The sequence below is a fragment of the Amblyomma mixtum genome, chromosome 4, assembly GCF_055824585.1.
Source record: "Amblyomma mixtum isolate Tamu chromosome 4, ASM5582458v1, whole genome shotgun sequence".
NCBI lineage: Eukaryota > Metazoa > Arthropoda > Arachnida > Ixodida > Ixodidae > Amblyomma > Amblyomma mixtum.
Genome location: NC_143015.1, coordinates 54,796,764 through 54,811,964, shown reverse-complemented (window position 1 = coordinate 54,811,964; position 15,201 = coordinate 54,796,764). Strand labels below are relative to the sequence as shown.

The following is a 15,201-nucleotide window of genomic DNA, read 5'->3' as shown; positions in this document are numbered from 1 at the left end:
CGAGCTCGAATGATCTCGTATCCGCACTGTTAGTAAACGGGCTCAGTGTGCGTTAGCGTGGAGAACTCTTTTTTGATGGCCTGTAACTGTAGTGCTTGGCAAGGAGGGCTAAGGAGGGCAAAGTATATTGCCTTTACAACAACTTCGGCGTCCAGGGAGACATTTCACGGCGTTCACAAGCGGAATGTTGGCTAACGTGCTTGTACTAGGTGGAGGGAGAAGTTTTACAGCCCTCTAAAAGCTTACGCACGCAGCTGCTGTCCCATTGCTTGTTTCTTTTTTCCCAGTGGTTGTTTTAGAAACGTGCCAAACATAAAAACTCGGCAAAGATGCAGAGCGGTTTTACGATGCTGAAACCCCTTCGAGACTTTTTCTCGTGCTGCCAAATCACACAACAACGCGAATAGAGATAGTAAGAAATGTTTCTTTATACCAAGATAGAGAACACAACTAATAGAACGCCTTGTAAGTGGCTCGTCACTGTAAAGAAACGGCAAACCCATACCAAAGACTGCCTAATTATTGCAAGAAAAGCTTGATATGAGCTGCTGGTTCTAAATTTTTGTATACATTGTGTTAGACAGGCGAAGACGACACAGAACGTGCAGGAAAACGGCACCGGGCAGAACCTCCTAAGCTCCTGCCTGCAAAGGCAACTCAGTTCATATAAGATGGAAACCTAGCAGCCGCGGTGGCTGAGTAGTTATGGTGTTCAGCTGCTGACCTGAAAGATCCCGGCCGCGGAGGTCAAATTTCTATGGAAGCGAAATTATAGAGGCTCGTGTACTGTGCGATGGCAGTGCATGTTAAAGAACCCCGTGTGGTCGAAATTTCCGCGCAGCCCTTCACTACGGCGCCCCTCATAACCTGAGGTGCTTTGGGACGTTAAACCCCTATAAACCTAAACCTAGAAGATCGACGACTCATTCCTCATCAGACAGTAGAAAGAACTAGTTAGAGGCTGACCGATGTGTTCTGTGTCATCGTCGTCTGTCTAGCGCTGATCCTTTTTTTATCCAAATTTTTGTGCATGGTCGAGGTGCTCTGCTCATTCTGCATTCACGGAGGTAGTTCTAATCGAAGCAGCATGTTTATACCGCCATTTCGAAGAAAGAAAACGTACTTCACCTAAGACCTAGTTATCATTCTCTTTTGCGAGCATTCACAATGACCAGGGCTGTCTGGTAAGGAACATCTAATGAATAATCGTTGAGAGTTTTATGAGAACACGAAAACACAACCGTTAGCTTTTATAACACTTATTCTCGTGAATATATGATCCTGTGATGACCGCGAGCGCCAATCAATGCGTTTGACGACCACAAAGCCAGTTGAAAGCGCCGACCTGTGCACAAAATGTAAAGAATTCCTCGGATAAGAAAACAGACGCATCCTGTGACAACACACTTGTCTTAATAAATATAAAGCAGAGATGCAGTTCTTTGTCAGAAATTTGTAAAAACACAGATAAAGATGGAAAAGCATTCACCCCTGGACGCATTTAGTTGAGGCAGGCTAACACGGCATGCTGTCCGTCCATAATTAGTTGCGTAGCATTTAGACTCGTATTGAAGGCTTTTAAAGTATCTGCGCTTGCAGTCAACATCAATAGCGGCATCGTTTAGTGGAATATTACACGTCTCTTCATCATTTAGATGCACACACCACGCCGCCAATTCTTTGAACTGTGGCGAAGAGGCGCAAAAGCTGTGCCTACTGCTTCATTCGTGTCCGATCCAGGTATGGACAGGATTCCAGCAAGCAACACTATATCCCAATGGGCGCAGAAACTCCCTTGGACGTCCTATGGACGTTTAGGGCATCCATGGGACGTCCAAGAAAATCCCAGTGTCTATTGGGATGATCTCCTCGTAGCGGTGTTCGTAATGTCTGTAAGCATGTAAAGAACATACCAAAATAAAAAGACACTTTGCCTGAATTACCATGTTTGTGCGTAAAACCATTTACTAGTATAGTCCCGATTTCTTACTTCTCTATGGCGTACTCCTACAGCAGAAATACGGATATTCTCCTCAGGACTACACCACGCATGCATTCGCACAGAGTGCACACAATTCCAGTGTCAAACCTTACGTTCCTTCGCTTTCTTTTCGCATAATATAAAGGAGTGCTGGCAGCAAAGGAGCGGCCGGTATGGGAACCGGATGAAGAGTGCATGCGGCTAAGATTTTCCACTGCTCGGATATTGTCTAACGCTCCAAAACCTACCTAAGAAGAATTACTTGCATTAGCTGCACCGTTATGCAATTTGAAGATCCTATCTCGGAAAAATATTCGAGGTCTTACTATGTTGGCTCCGCAGAACTTCACAACTGAGGTAGGGTTCACTCAGAGGCAAAGATTACAAACAAGGAACCATTTTAGAAAATGCGCTTCTCAAACTCTCTAGGACCCGATTTTCCCCTTTAGCCGCTCTTGAGAGAAATAATATGCATAATCGGGCGTGGGGATTTAAGAGCATTGGTGAAACAAAAATGGTGTTTCCATAGGTCGCTAGTTTTCTCAAATGCGGCACGCAAGGGTCGCGGTTCAAGTTGAACGCAAACAGGAGATAGGACAGCAAGCCTCGAATACGCATCCTTCCGACAAAATATTCAGCCTATCCGTCTGGTTTACGGGTCTACACACATAGTGGTGTATTTTGCTCATCCACCACAAGACGCTCACTTGAAAAAAAAGGCAGAATTTTGAAACCCTGCTGCGACTACTAGCTCCGGTAAGGCAGCAATACGCATTTTTCTAAAGAAAAGAATGGTAAAATAGCTTTTCTCTAACACCCTTTCTTATTGTGGGTACTTTTTCAGGTTGCATATCTTCTGTATTCTGGTTGATATACACCGAGCTGTGGAGGGCTTAGAATTTATTACCGAAACCTCGGCTTCATGAAATGCGTGGCAGTCTTAGAACACAGGATACATTTTTGTAAATACGGATGTTTCATCTGGTGCAGAGCAATCGACTTGCGCCACGTACAAGAGCGTCACGGAAATTGTGCTGTTGTGGCAGGTGCAGTACTTAGATGACTGCAAAAAGAGCGCGCAATTTTCGATTATTCTGTAAATGACTTTTCGGTGTAAACGCGCTAGTGTAAATTTAAATAGTGTTTTTTGAAGGTTATGCGCCCAACAAAGTTATTACTGACAAGGTACTCAACATTCTATCCTGGCACTATAGTCCTGCCAAAAAAATGCAGCTGTCACATCTTGGCAGCTTCCAGCTGTATAAAATATCCTCTTTACATTTGCTGTGCAATTACCGTCTTGTATAAAGCAATTCTCGGCCAGCTGCTCCCCCACAAACGAGTCCTTTACGCCACGATTGCTGCAGACAAAAGAAAGACACAAAAAAAGTGCAAAAGAGCATCGGCACATTTTCTTTCAGCGAGAGCCACTGATCTCCCCTTGTGGCCACATCTACCAAATGCAATTCCCTCCTAAAAGGTTTTCCACGAGGCAAACCGACAGCACACGACACTCAATCGGGCAACCAGCCAAGCCTTTTCTTTGCGCGCCGTATATTTTGGGCGTCAGTGTGCCCGGGAATGTATGAAGTTGGTCCTGCCTGAGAAGCCACTAAACTGCCTGATCCTCTTCCCCTGAGACTTGCGACAGGCGCCAAGAATATCCAGCTAAGAAGATTCAGCGGCCATTGACACCCATGCAGGCGGTCAGCCGGTTTGCTCTCCACCACAGACTGCGGCCGATCGATGGGCAGTCAGAGTGAACGTGACAGTCGAGGAGTGACGTACAACCTGCAGTGGATGGGAACGTGAAGCAAAGAAGAGAAAGCTCACTACCTTTCCCCGCTAGACATTAGCCAAGAAGTCAGACTAGAAAGAAAAAGGCCAATAGCGTCCTGTGAATTAAATTCATGCCAATAAACACAACGAACCATGATATACAGGGTGGCTTTCTTTACATTTACTTTTTTTTTCAGAACCGTAAGAAATGCGTTCGTGTGATTTGTGCACATGGATTACAGAAAAAAGCGGGATATGGAGTAAACTATTGGGCAATGTTTGCGGGATGCAGGCTGGTAGATAATGTTTTATTTCTGAGGGGTTGGGAAACAAGTTTTCTTGAAAGCACTGAATCCAATCCCGACGGGACATGCGTGCTTTATTCACATGAAGACTATAAGCTGAATGATCAGGGAAGCAATGCAGAAATACCCTATTGAAAGAACTCTGCGTGAGTTTGCACGAGAACAGTGATTTTTGTACGATCACGTTCATTTTGCACACAAATGCGCAGAAATTGTGCGTTACCTGTACGCATTCTGTGCGTCCTGTGTGTACATATGCGCGTACTGTGAGCTGATAGACGTTCACGCACACTCTTTGCGTGTAAAAAATCGTGGACTCTCGTGGAGAACTCGGTACGTGGACATCTGCGTGCTGAGAGGGGGCTTGCCGAAGCTGTGCGTGCTTATGTGCATACTCAGTGAGGCTGCGTGTGGCCATGTGTGCGTTTGCTTGCTTAGTAGCAACTTGTCGAGACTGTAAAGGCCCATTTAGGGTGAAAGCAAACAAAGTTCGAGCATTCAGTTAATGATTACTTCTCAATAATGAGCAATAAGCTCACGTTTTGCTGTTTTATAATTTTCGTCTTGGCGTAAGTACCCATTAATCATTTTCAACTTCAGCAAACAAATAACCAAAAAATTATCTTTTAGTGCAAAATGGTTTCCATCGATACTGCAGGGACCTGTACATGACAACATGCACACTGAGCAAGAACTTGTCAACATTGCAAGTTCATAGTAAAATAATGTAAAAAACAAGCTGCTAATGACTCTTACAGCATCCTTCAGTTCTTCCTTTAACCAATTCTGAAAGTTACAGATATCTTATAGATGCATGATGAAAGCCATACAGAGCGCTTATGTTGTTGCCCGTCATGCAGACAGCCATATTTCGAAATCAGAAGCAACACAACCATTTGTTGCTTGCACTCGAAAGGAGTCAATCAATGGAATAACTCTGAAAGGGCAACAGTGTTTGTTAGGTGCAACAAACAAGCTTGGGGATATAATCAGGTTCAATCAAACATGACGTGCAGAAAGCGAATTGTGAGCTGTAACAGGAATGTTACGAGGCAATTTCCAAAACCATTTCCAAAGCAATTTCCAAAGTCATTAGCATAAATTTACATACACGTAAAAAGGCCATGTAAGCCTACACGAAAAGACAGTTTTGAATTCACAGTTCGTGTCAAAAGTTCAGAAATTAGTGCCCTCTCTCAAATTCAGTGACAAATCACAGATCGATTAATTAATTCCCAGTATGGCTCCAGAACAAATCCAATGAATCTCAAATGTGCGAAGTATATATACCACACATGTTGCCTGATTAGCACCAGCATTGCATGATGCATGACGAAGTATCACACTCTTCATTCTTCTTCAATCTGTTTTGAAATTTGCACTACCACAAAGACCATCTGGATGCGCTATTATTCCGTCATATTGCTGAGAGTCACATTCGGAGACCAAGAGCAACACAACAGTGTGCTGCACATGAGTGGATATAATGCACTGGGACAACTGTGCACAGTAAGGAACGCTTGTAAGGCGTCAGGTATTTGCTTGGGGAATGTAATCGAGTTCAGTCATGTTTCATGTGTAGAAAGGAAGATAAAAGTTGTAGCAGAACTATGAAATCCAACATCCAATACTGAACTTCCCCAGGTGATCTACACACACATAAAAAGCACGAAAGGATAAGCTCAGCGGTACTGTTAAGTTTGATGCCCTTTGAGGTTTGACTTGCGCGTCTGTATGCAACCATCAGATACCATCTTGAAGTTACCAGAATGCCCAAAACAACTTTGTTGAACTGTTCTACTCTAAACTGAAATACTTTTCCTTAAAACATTTTTTTTTGCGACATGCTGTGTAGCTAATTATAAAATAAAGAAAAGAAGCTGATAAAATTTTCTCATCTCAAACGTATTGATAAGTACACAAATCTGAGTGCTTTCAAGAGAGGTGACGCACCCGGTATTCAGTGTCCAGAAGCATACATAATGCTGCAGAATCCTATAGCAAGAAAATTTCTTTTAGTTGACAGATGGCTATGTCTGGTTACAAAGTCAATACCAAGTAAGGCACATATCCTAACCTGCAATTACATGAAGCTGCACGTGCTTCATAGGCTGTAACTCCGCCAATAACTGCTACATATTTCCCACCTCTAGCACGAGTGCGGAATCAATATACAGCATGGAAACAGCAGTTTTGTTGCTTTAGCTTCTTTACTATGCTGTTTAGGCAAGGGACGAGTTGAAATATTTGCATGGGCAGTTCTCGATTGAAGTAACGTAAAAAACATCCGCACTCCCTTCTGCTGAAGCGACTGGTGGACCACTTTTGCATGTCGCATCTCGTATGACTTGCTAAGGGTCCAGACTGACACACGCACTTCGTCAAACCTTCACACAAAACACTCTTCGCTTTTGCTATAAGCTCCGGCCACAGGCAGTAAGTGTCCCGTCACCATTCACATCGCAAAAGAAGGCAGCGCTCGCAGGCGGTCAGTTTGAGCTGACAGCGACAGGTGTTGCAGGCACACCGCCGACTAAGTTTCCAAGGAAGCCACACTGTAGAAGGGCGCCGTCTTGTAATCGAAACACACCACAGAAACAATGGCCACTGTGGCTGCTTATGAGCCAGGCATTTTTGCAACGAAGTTAGCAGTGCAATAGGCCGAAAGGTTCGACTCATCAAACGACGGCACCGCACTGCTGACCTCATTATCGTTGTCGACCAGACATCCATAGCACATATGCCCCGACGGATCGCTTAATTGGGAGCTGCTACTACTCTTGGATGAGAGCGCGCCCATCGGCAGCACACACCGGTAATCCTTCTTCTTTTGCGATTCCAGCACAGTAACAGCGGCGCGCAAGACAGCCCAGCAGCAGCACGAGAAAACAAGCGAAGCTCACGGCGGTGATCTCAGAAACCATGATGCAGCATGTCGGATAGGCTTTGGATTTGACGAGCTAGACCATGCCCACTCACGCACGCACGCACGCACGAATGTACCGACACGCATATTAATGCGTCCATGCGTCACAAATTTCTCAAGTTTTTAATGCTAATATGTGCACAAGAACTTAATTATTTTTGTAACGAAAGTTTCATTTGGTTTTAGTTCTTTGCTATCGCACTACCCAAAAGCATAGAGCCCGAAAGAGACGACCTGGAGGAATGCCTGGAGGCGATGCCTTTCTAAACGGGCCGAAGGAAGCCGGAACTGGCCGAAGCGCTAGCCAACGAACGCAGCGTCTGGGGAGGGACAGCATGGCGGTCAGCGTTACTACGTTTGTCGTGGTCCTTTGTGGTGCCGAGGGCGTGAACGATCGCTGGCATGAGCATTTGTCACTCTTCCGATATGTGATGTGCCGACAGCAGTGAAATTCGCAGGTGCGATGTACGAAAACGTGGTAAGGTGCTGAGTAAACCTGTGTTTATAGCGTGCGTCAGCGGGCTCGACGGATAGCGCGTCGTCCTTTGCGCGCCTTCACTGGAAACGCTATGCTGACGGTGGGGCTCATTTCCTCCATGGCGGAGCAGCTGGTGGGAGACCACTACCCGGGTGACATCTCGCATCTTGGGGGTAAGTTAATTTTCTTCGAACCTGTTCATTATTTCAAAGCCTTTGCGCACAACTGGCCACGTCAACACAGCTAGTACAGAGACGCGAAGACGCAGTGCCTATCGCGGCAGCACGCAGCGCTGAAAGGTTGTTTGCTGGCGGCACACGGGCATGAATGCGCGTGTAGTGTCAGTGGTCACACGGTCATGGTCAGTATGCCATGCAAATATGCACAGCTGATCCGATCGCGGGGTGCACGATATCGGCGCCGTACTGCCGCCGTACTGCCATTCATCTCTCGCCGAGAATGGAATATGTGCCCACCAATAGATCTTCGGCCCGGGCTTTACATTCTCGCCGCATGTTACGCTGTAATTGAAGTAACAGCGCTCGAGCAGTTTAACTACGTAGACTGCGATTCAGCTGTATGCGTTTGGATTGAGCTTCCTCCTCTTTCACTTGTATTTCACTTGTACTTTTATAAATTGTGTATTTAAGGTACGAAGCTCCGTATGATCCAGCTGCGTTCGTACTTATAGCCGAGCCAGTGTAGTCGAGCCTTGAATAGCAGAACGGTGAGATAAAAACAAATTGCTCTGAAGTTTTTCGCCTCTATTTTGGCATTCGCTTTTTCATACTTTGGCTCGGAGCTGAAATGGTACAAACAACTGCAAAATGCACACAGGTGCCCTAGCTCCATTTGCCCTAAATCCCGAAGTTGCAGTGAAATTTAAGGGTAATTGAGCCTTTAATATGTACAAAGAATAAACTTGATTGTTTCATGATTATAACCAATGGCGCAAATAAATCTGACTTTGACTTAAATATGCTGAGGTACCTCTCCAATACCTTATTTGATGTTAAAGGAAAAAGTGTGGTTTTTCTGCAATTGGCACTATTATTTCATCATACCTGTGAGAATGTGAAATCAGTGCTAATCATGCCAGATTTCAAATTGAGGGACGCATGCAGAATTTGAAGCAAACCAGCCTTCTACTGAAAATATCGTTCTGCTGTGGTCTGTTCTCTTGAATGGTGGCATGTATTGTAGAAACGATGCTGGATATCGATATGCAAGTGATGTCTCGTCTGAGGCTAGGTTGTGAATGACTGCCGTGGTTATGAATTTCTTGTTGCCTGGCCCACTTCGAAACGTGGTTAAACAGTTGTGTTCCATTCTGCGACCGGCTCCTTTTTGTGCCTTGCACTTTGCCTTACATGCTTGATTCTAGTCCATTTTTTGCACTGTGCTGCTGTTAAATGTGTCTTTTTACCTTGCAGCAATCTCCACATAGCTTTACCAGCAATGCCTCTTCCAAGCTCTCCAGTATGGCTGTGCCAGCCTTTCACTTGGTGCTAGGATGCCCAGCAAGCAAGCAGGCTTTTGAGGTAAGCACTGAAGACATCTTCCGACACAAGTAGCTTTTATTTTCCTAGTCCACTGCTACTTGTGTGACCCCTCGTTATGTTGATTTTGGCAAGTTAGGTTGCCTATTAAGGGCTCTCTTTTGTTTTTCACCTGCTGCTGTGGCCTACTGCATTGGTGTTCGGCTACTGAGCCCAAAGACGCGGCATTGAATTGTGGTGGCTTCGTTTCGACAAGGCGAAATGCATATTTGCTCGTGTGTTATGCAATGTCAGTGCATGTTAAAGAATCTTTGGTGGTCGAAATTTATGCACAGCCCTCCTCTATGAATGGAGCTATTGTTCAACTTTGAGGCATTAAAGGGACACTGATGGCAAGCTGAAGTTGACCTGTGATGATGAAGTTCCGCATCCTAACCACAAAGACGACACTTTTTCTGAAAGTGGAGCTTTATAAGCCAGAGAAAGCAAAACATACAATTTTCATCAGCACCGGCTGATTTCGGAAGTAAATTGCGATGCGCTGACTCCGTTTTTTTTTGGGCGCAGATTCCAGAGGCTAGGCTGAACTGCCATTCACCTCAGAACGGTTATCATGGAGTCCTTTGTGTAGACTTCATGAGTTCAAATCGAGTGGCGGGAAAATTTTTAAATGTAATTTTTGCGCCAATCATTGTGTTGATGGCCTTTGCACTGCTGTTAAAAACCGGGATAGCAGTATGGTATCCCATAAAACTAGGTTCAGCACTTGCAGGAAGTGGTTTATCACATTCCGCTAGCTTGTGCAAGAAACTACTTCAGGGATATGTGCAGGTGTCTTTAATGTGTTCCTGAGTGAGCACTAACTCGTTAGGGGGAAGGCAGCTTCTAATCTGGCACTACAGTGCCAATGTCGTGAGTGTAAATCATAAGATGACCCATCAGTATGTACGCCTGATTTCTGTGACACTTCAGTGGTGTATAGAAGTGGTAAACAAATCTGTAAGGTATTTGATGCATATCTCCAAGGCAACGGCTGTATGAGTAGCGAAGCCATTAGTCAATCTTCAACGGAAAGAATTTTCTCTTTTAGATGACGTGCTTGTATATCAGTGACAGTTATTTGTTGTCCTGCCTTTCGCTGGTGTGAGTCATGTGTGGCGCATCTTCATGCGAGCCTTCTTTTCCTTTACAAAAAATTCAATTGATAGCCCAACCTGTTTTCTTCTCTTTTCCTGTGTTGCATCTTTTGGCTGGTTTTAAATCTGTAACTGAGCTCAGACCGTGATAATTACAGCCGGTAAACAGGGCTACTGAATGTGAGCTTGGCATACATGCGTACTGTATGTGTGAAAGTGCAGTTTACAATATTCAGAAATGCTTGATAGCCTTACAAGAATCTAAAATTTTGTTGGAATTCCTATTTGTTCTCTGTTCAAGTGTCGAGAGTTTTTCGGCTTCATCGTGTGATTAGAGCCACTTTGGTACTTAAGCTGAAATCTTTTCTTTAGCCTGCATGTTTCTCACTTTTGGGACAGAAACGTGGAGGCTAATGAAGAGAGTTCAGCTTAAAAGAGTATAGACACCTAATCTTGGTGGCATGTTTTCTTCTCTATAATGATGCGGAAGACACTACTATGCATGAATCACCATCTGGTATTCGTGTGAGACCGCTAAATAATTTATAATCAACTTTTTCTGCCATCCTGTTTCGGTGAACAATTTGACTATGGCTATGACATCAAAGAGAGCTTATAGGTCACGTGAGGCGTGGAAAAACTGCACTTATAATCGCTGCTTCATCGTTTTAATTCGCTACAGCGCTGACGCCAGCATTCCTTAAGAGCCAGAAGTACCAATTGCATTGCAGTTTTTCATGCCTCACGTGACCGATAACCTCGCTTTGAAGTCACAGCCATCATTCAGCTGTCGAAACCGAAACAAATACAGCAGGAGAAAGAAATTTGATTATAAATTATTTAGCGGTCATAGGAGGATGCCATGTGGTAATCCGTGTATAATACTTTATGCCTTATTACAAAGAAAAAAACACGCGCCAAACGATAAGGACAGCAAAGTGAGCTATGGAAAGAAAAATGATAAGTCTAACATTAATAGACCAAAAGGGGGCAGAGTGGGTGAGGGAACAAATGCAGGTTAATGACATGCTACTTGAAATTAAGAGGAAGAAATGGGCCTGGGCGGGGCTTGTAATGGGAAGACAACATAACCGCTGGTCCTTAAGGGTAATGGAGTGGATTCCAAAAGAATGCAAGCATAGCAGGGGGCGGCAGAAAGTTAGATGGGCGGATGAGATGAAGAAGTTCGCGGGGATATGGTGGCCACACCTAGCAAAGGACAGGGTTAATGTGGAGACATGGGTGAGTCCTTTGCCCTGCAGTGGGCGTAGTCAGGCTGATGATGATGGTATGTGTCGCACCTGCTGCTTCGTGCTATCAGCTGGCCCATGCTTGGCCGATCAGACTAGCCAAATATGTGATGTGGGTTTTCTATTGCACCTGCATTTGTGTACACAGAGGACTTGAATGGTAGCAGGCGATGCTGTGCATGTGTTCACGCCACAGCACACATGACCCACACTGAAAGCTTCTCTGCCTTTAGTAAGACAGCTGCGTCAGTCTGGGGCATAACGTATCCCAGTGCTAGAGTATGAGTAAATTGCTCTGGAATTTTAATCTGGTATCAGGTAGCATAGCGCAAAAGAAGGCTAGCGCGGCTGCCTAATATTCTCTTGGGCAGCTGTGTTGGATTTTCAGTGCCTGTTAGTGTAATCCGTGAAAGTTCACTGTAACCCATTCGTTTCGATGTAAATTAGGAAGTCCTTAGAGCCCTGTACTTTTTAATGATAATAACAAGGTAATGCAGTAATTCAATTGTACCTGTTCTCTTTCAACACAGTAAAGTGCTGCTGGGTCGAGATCACAGTTTTACTTTGTAGGTGTGCTCAGGCTGTCATCATCATCATCATCAGCAGCAGCAGCAGCCTGACTACACCCACTGCAGGGCAAAGCCTCTCCCATGTCTCTCCAATTTTGTCTGTCCTTTGCCACTTGCGGCCACTGTATCCCCACAAACTTCTTAATCTCATCCACCCTTCATTTTTTCCTGTGTGTGTGTCTTCTTCGCCATTCTGAAATTCATTCATACAAATGGATTGATGCACGTAGTGTCAGGTGCGTAATGTGATGCCACCAGCTCACCCCAAGCTGTGCTCAGATTTGCCTCATTGCTGCAGGAGCAATAAGGCAGGCTTGAGGCTGAGTGGTGCAAAAACATGATTTTTCAAGAATGTCTTTGTGGAAATTGCAATTAATCATGTGAATTTGCTTTCATTTTAGGAGCTGCACACAAGCTGTGCGCCTTTCCATGCTGATCATGCTGGCCAGGTACGCTTATGGTTACATTACTAGGTTGTTTTCATAATGGCAGTTGTGGATTTCTGTGTGGTTTTAAAACATAAATTGTATAAGTATTTGCCCTGCCACAAAAGTATAGTGGTGCATTCAAGGCCAGTGTTACAAAAAGATGTTTTGATTGCTGCAAGAACTTGAAGGCCCCTGTGTGGTCACTGTGGAAGGCCCCCTCCCTACTTAGGAATTGCTATTTGGGTTACTCAGTCATTTGGCAGAGGAATAGTGTATAGAGATAAGGGATGGAAGAATGCTTCCAACTAAAGAAAAAAATCCAGCAAGCAGTCATAGAAGCACAAGTACAAAAATGGCAAGGCTTTCTCTAATTTACATCGAATCTTTTTCACTTAGACTTCTTATTGCATAGAACGGCTGATGCTTGGCTTACACACATATTTTCTTTAGGTATGCAGTAGGTCTCACATTCTTGTATGATATGGTCACGGTGCCAAAAAATGATGGTGGTGTTAGAAAACTCGGAATATAGAGGAATTTTATTGCTGACCTTATGGAGAACTATGGTAGCTGTGCAGTCATTATAAATATCTTCCAATATTTTCACATAACACTCTTCTACACCCTGATTCCACAATGCCTGCATGACAGCTGTGGTTCCACCGAGTCTATTGCTGTCTGGTAGTCAATGAAGGCTATATATTGGGGTTGGTTATATTCTGCCCATTTCTCTATCACCTGATTGATTGCATGAATGTGGTCTCTTGTTGAGTATCCTTTACAAAAGCCTGCCTGATCATTTGGTTGATTGAATTCAAAGGTTGTCCTGGCTCTATTAGTGATTACCTTAGTAAATACCTTGTAGACAATGGATAGTATGCTGATCGGTCTGTAAATCTTCAAGTCCTTGACATCTTCTTTCTTATGAGTTAAAATAATGTTCGCATTCTTCCAAGCTCCTGATACGCTCGTGGTCACGAGGCAAGCGTGTACAGGGTGGCTAGTTTCTCTAGCACAATCTCTCCTCCGTCCTTCAACAAATCTGCTGTTACCTGATCCTCACCAGCTGCTTTACCCCTTTGCATTGCTCCTGAGGCTTTCTTTACTTCCTCCCTCGTTACTGGCGCGATGTCCCATTGCTATGCTCTACTGCCTCTCTCCGTAACGTTCTGATTACATTCACTACTGTAGCGATTTGTGCAGAACTCTTCGGCTACTTTAACTATCTTATCCATATTGCTTATGACATTGCCCTCTTTGTCTTTTAGCGCATAAATCTGGTTTTTACCTGTGATTAGTTTTCTCTTCACTGATTTTAGGCTACCTCCATGCTTTAGACCATGCTAGGTTTTCTCCATGTTACACTTTCTTATGTTGGCTACCTTGCACTTATAAATAACTTCGATAGCTCTCCTAGTTCTATTCTATCTCTGAAGTTAGACGTCCTCATGCTTTGGCGTTTCTTCATCAGACCTTTCGTCTCCTGAGATACCTTGCAGGTATCCTCTCGAATGATCTGCCCACCTACTTCTGCAGCACGCTCCAATGAATTTAAATATGTATTTAAAGATAACAGTTAAGGTGGGAGATTGAGCTTCGAGATTTGCACTTCAACTTGGGAGTTATGCCACTGCTACACAGAATACTTGATCGCCGTAGAGATATTTCATCATCTCGCACCAAGCTGCTGTGGCGCCACTGTCACAGTTGATAATTTTGCTGGGAAGCTGTTGTAGCGCTCACACAGTTTTGAAAAGGTGGTATTCATTGTATTTGTGCTATTGGCAACAGTGATAATATGCTTGCTGCAGTGTTTTGTGGCTAGCCTTCTTTTTTTTTTTAGTGAAATAAGTTGTACATTTCATGTTGAGTATTCTTTCAGCGATTAAATTGCTTTGATTTTATTCCTTAGTGTATAGTTGCGAGTGCTCCATGTCTGAGTGCAAATTTCTACCACTGAAAAGCCTTCAAAATCTTAATAGATGTCCACACTGTTCTAGGGACTCAGTGGCTATTGGAAATGCCCATTTAGCTGTATTCAAGTGCCGTTGAGTTAATAGCTATTTGAAAGCCTTCAAAATGCCTGTGTGACACGGTTATTAGATTTTGTGCAGGTTTGATGCTGAGCAGTCTGCGTGCTTGAGTCGGGTTTTCCAGTGTCTGTATTTCAAACCTGAAACTTTTCGAAATCATCATTGGTTCATTAATGGAAGAAGTACTTGTGCCCTTTTCTGGAATTTCCAGAAAACAGATTAACTGAATTTTTTTGCACATACTCCTACCTTTTTGCAGGTGCTGCATAGTGAAAACCTGTATCAAGACGCCAACCTGCTGGACTTGGAGAAACTGAAGAAATTGTTTAGCCACTGTGTGGCACCCATCATGAGGGATGTGGCATTAATAAAGCCAGTTAAGGTGACCTTATCTATGTCCTTTTGCAAGCATGCTACACACATGAGAGCCATCCCACGAAGCACCGTTTCTGCAAAGCTTGTTATCTCACAACATGCATGCTGAATGAGGCAGTCACAGACAGATGAGGAGGCCTTAATGCAGTACATTAGCGTACCGTGTTGAGCAATGATGTAGGAGCCTTGCAGCCATGCAAGGTATTATCGGTATCATGATGGTAACTCCATTAGACACTGTCTAGTGCTCTGTGAGCCAGACTCGGCTCTTGAACATTCTGGGACTCACCCTTGGCTCTCGGACATTCTGGAAGCCTCACCCGGCTTGCGCATATTACGCGAGGATGTCTCCTGCTGTACGAGCCTTACGCGGCTTGCGCACTTATGTGAGAGATGTCTCGCGTTTGCGAGCTTGCTCGGCTTGCGCAAATTATGTGAAATA

The 15,201-nt window shown here is 44.3% G+C and overlaps 1 protein-coding gene across 1 annotated transcript; it reads left to right on the top strand.

Annotated features, from left to right (window-relative positions):
• Positions 1-7,063: 7,063 nt before the first annotated feature.
• LOC149346521 (uncharacterized) lies at positions 7,064-14,868 on the top strand. The gene is made up of 4 exons (XM_089541366.1): positions 7,064-7,642; positions 8,903-9,010; positions 12,325-12,372; positions 14,644-14,868. Exons 2-4 carry the CDS (start codon positions 8,951-8,953, stop codon positions 14,866-14,868), a joined length of 333 nt encoding a protein of 110 aa, XP_089397492.1. The 5' UTR covers positions 7,064-7,642; positions 8,903-8,950.
• The last annotated feature ends 333 nt before the right edge of the window (positions 14,869-15,201 follow it).

Coding starts and splice junctions, on each gene's coding strand:
- LOC149346521 (XM_089541366.1), top strand. CDS start 8,951: ATGGCTGTGCCAGCCTTTCACTTGGTGCTAGGATGCCCAGCAAGCAAG. Junction 9,011..12,324: donor CAAGCAAGCAGGCTTTTGAG/GTAAGCACTGAA, acceptor CTTTCATTTTAG/GAGCTGCACACAAGCTGTGC. Junction 12,373..14,643: donor ATGCTGATCATGCTGGCCAG/GTACGCTTATGG, acceptor ACCTTTTTGCAG/GTGCTGCATAGTGAAAACCT.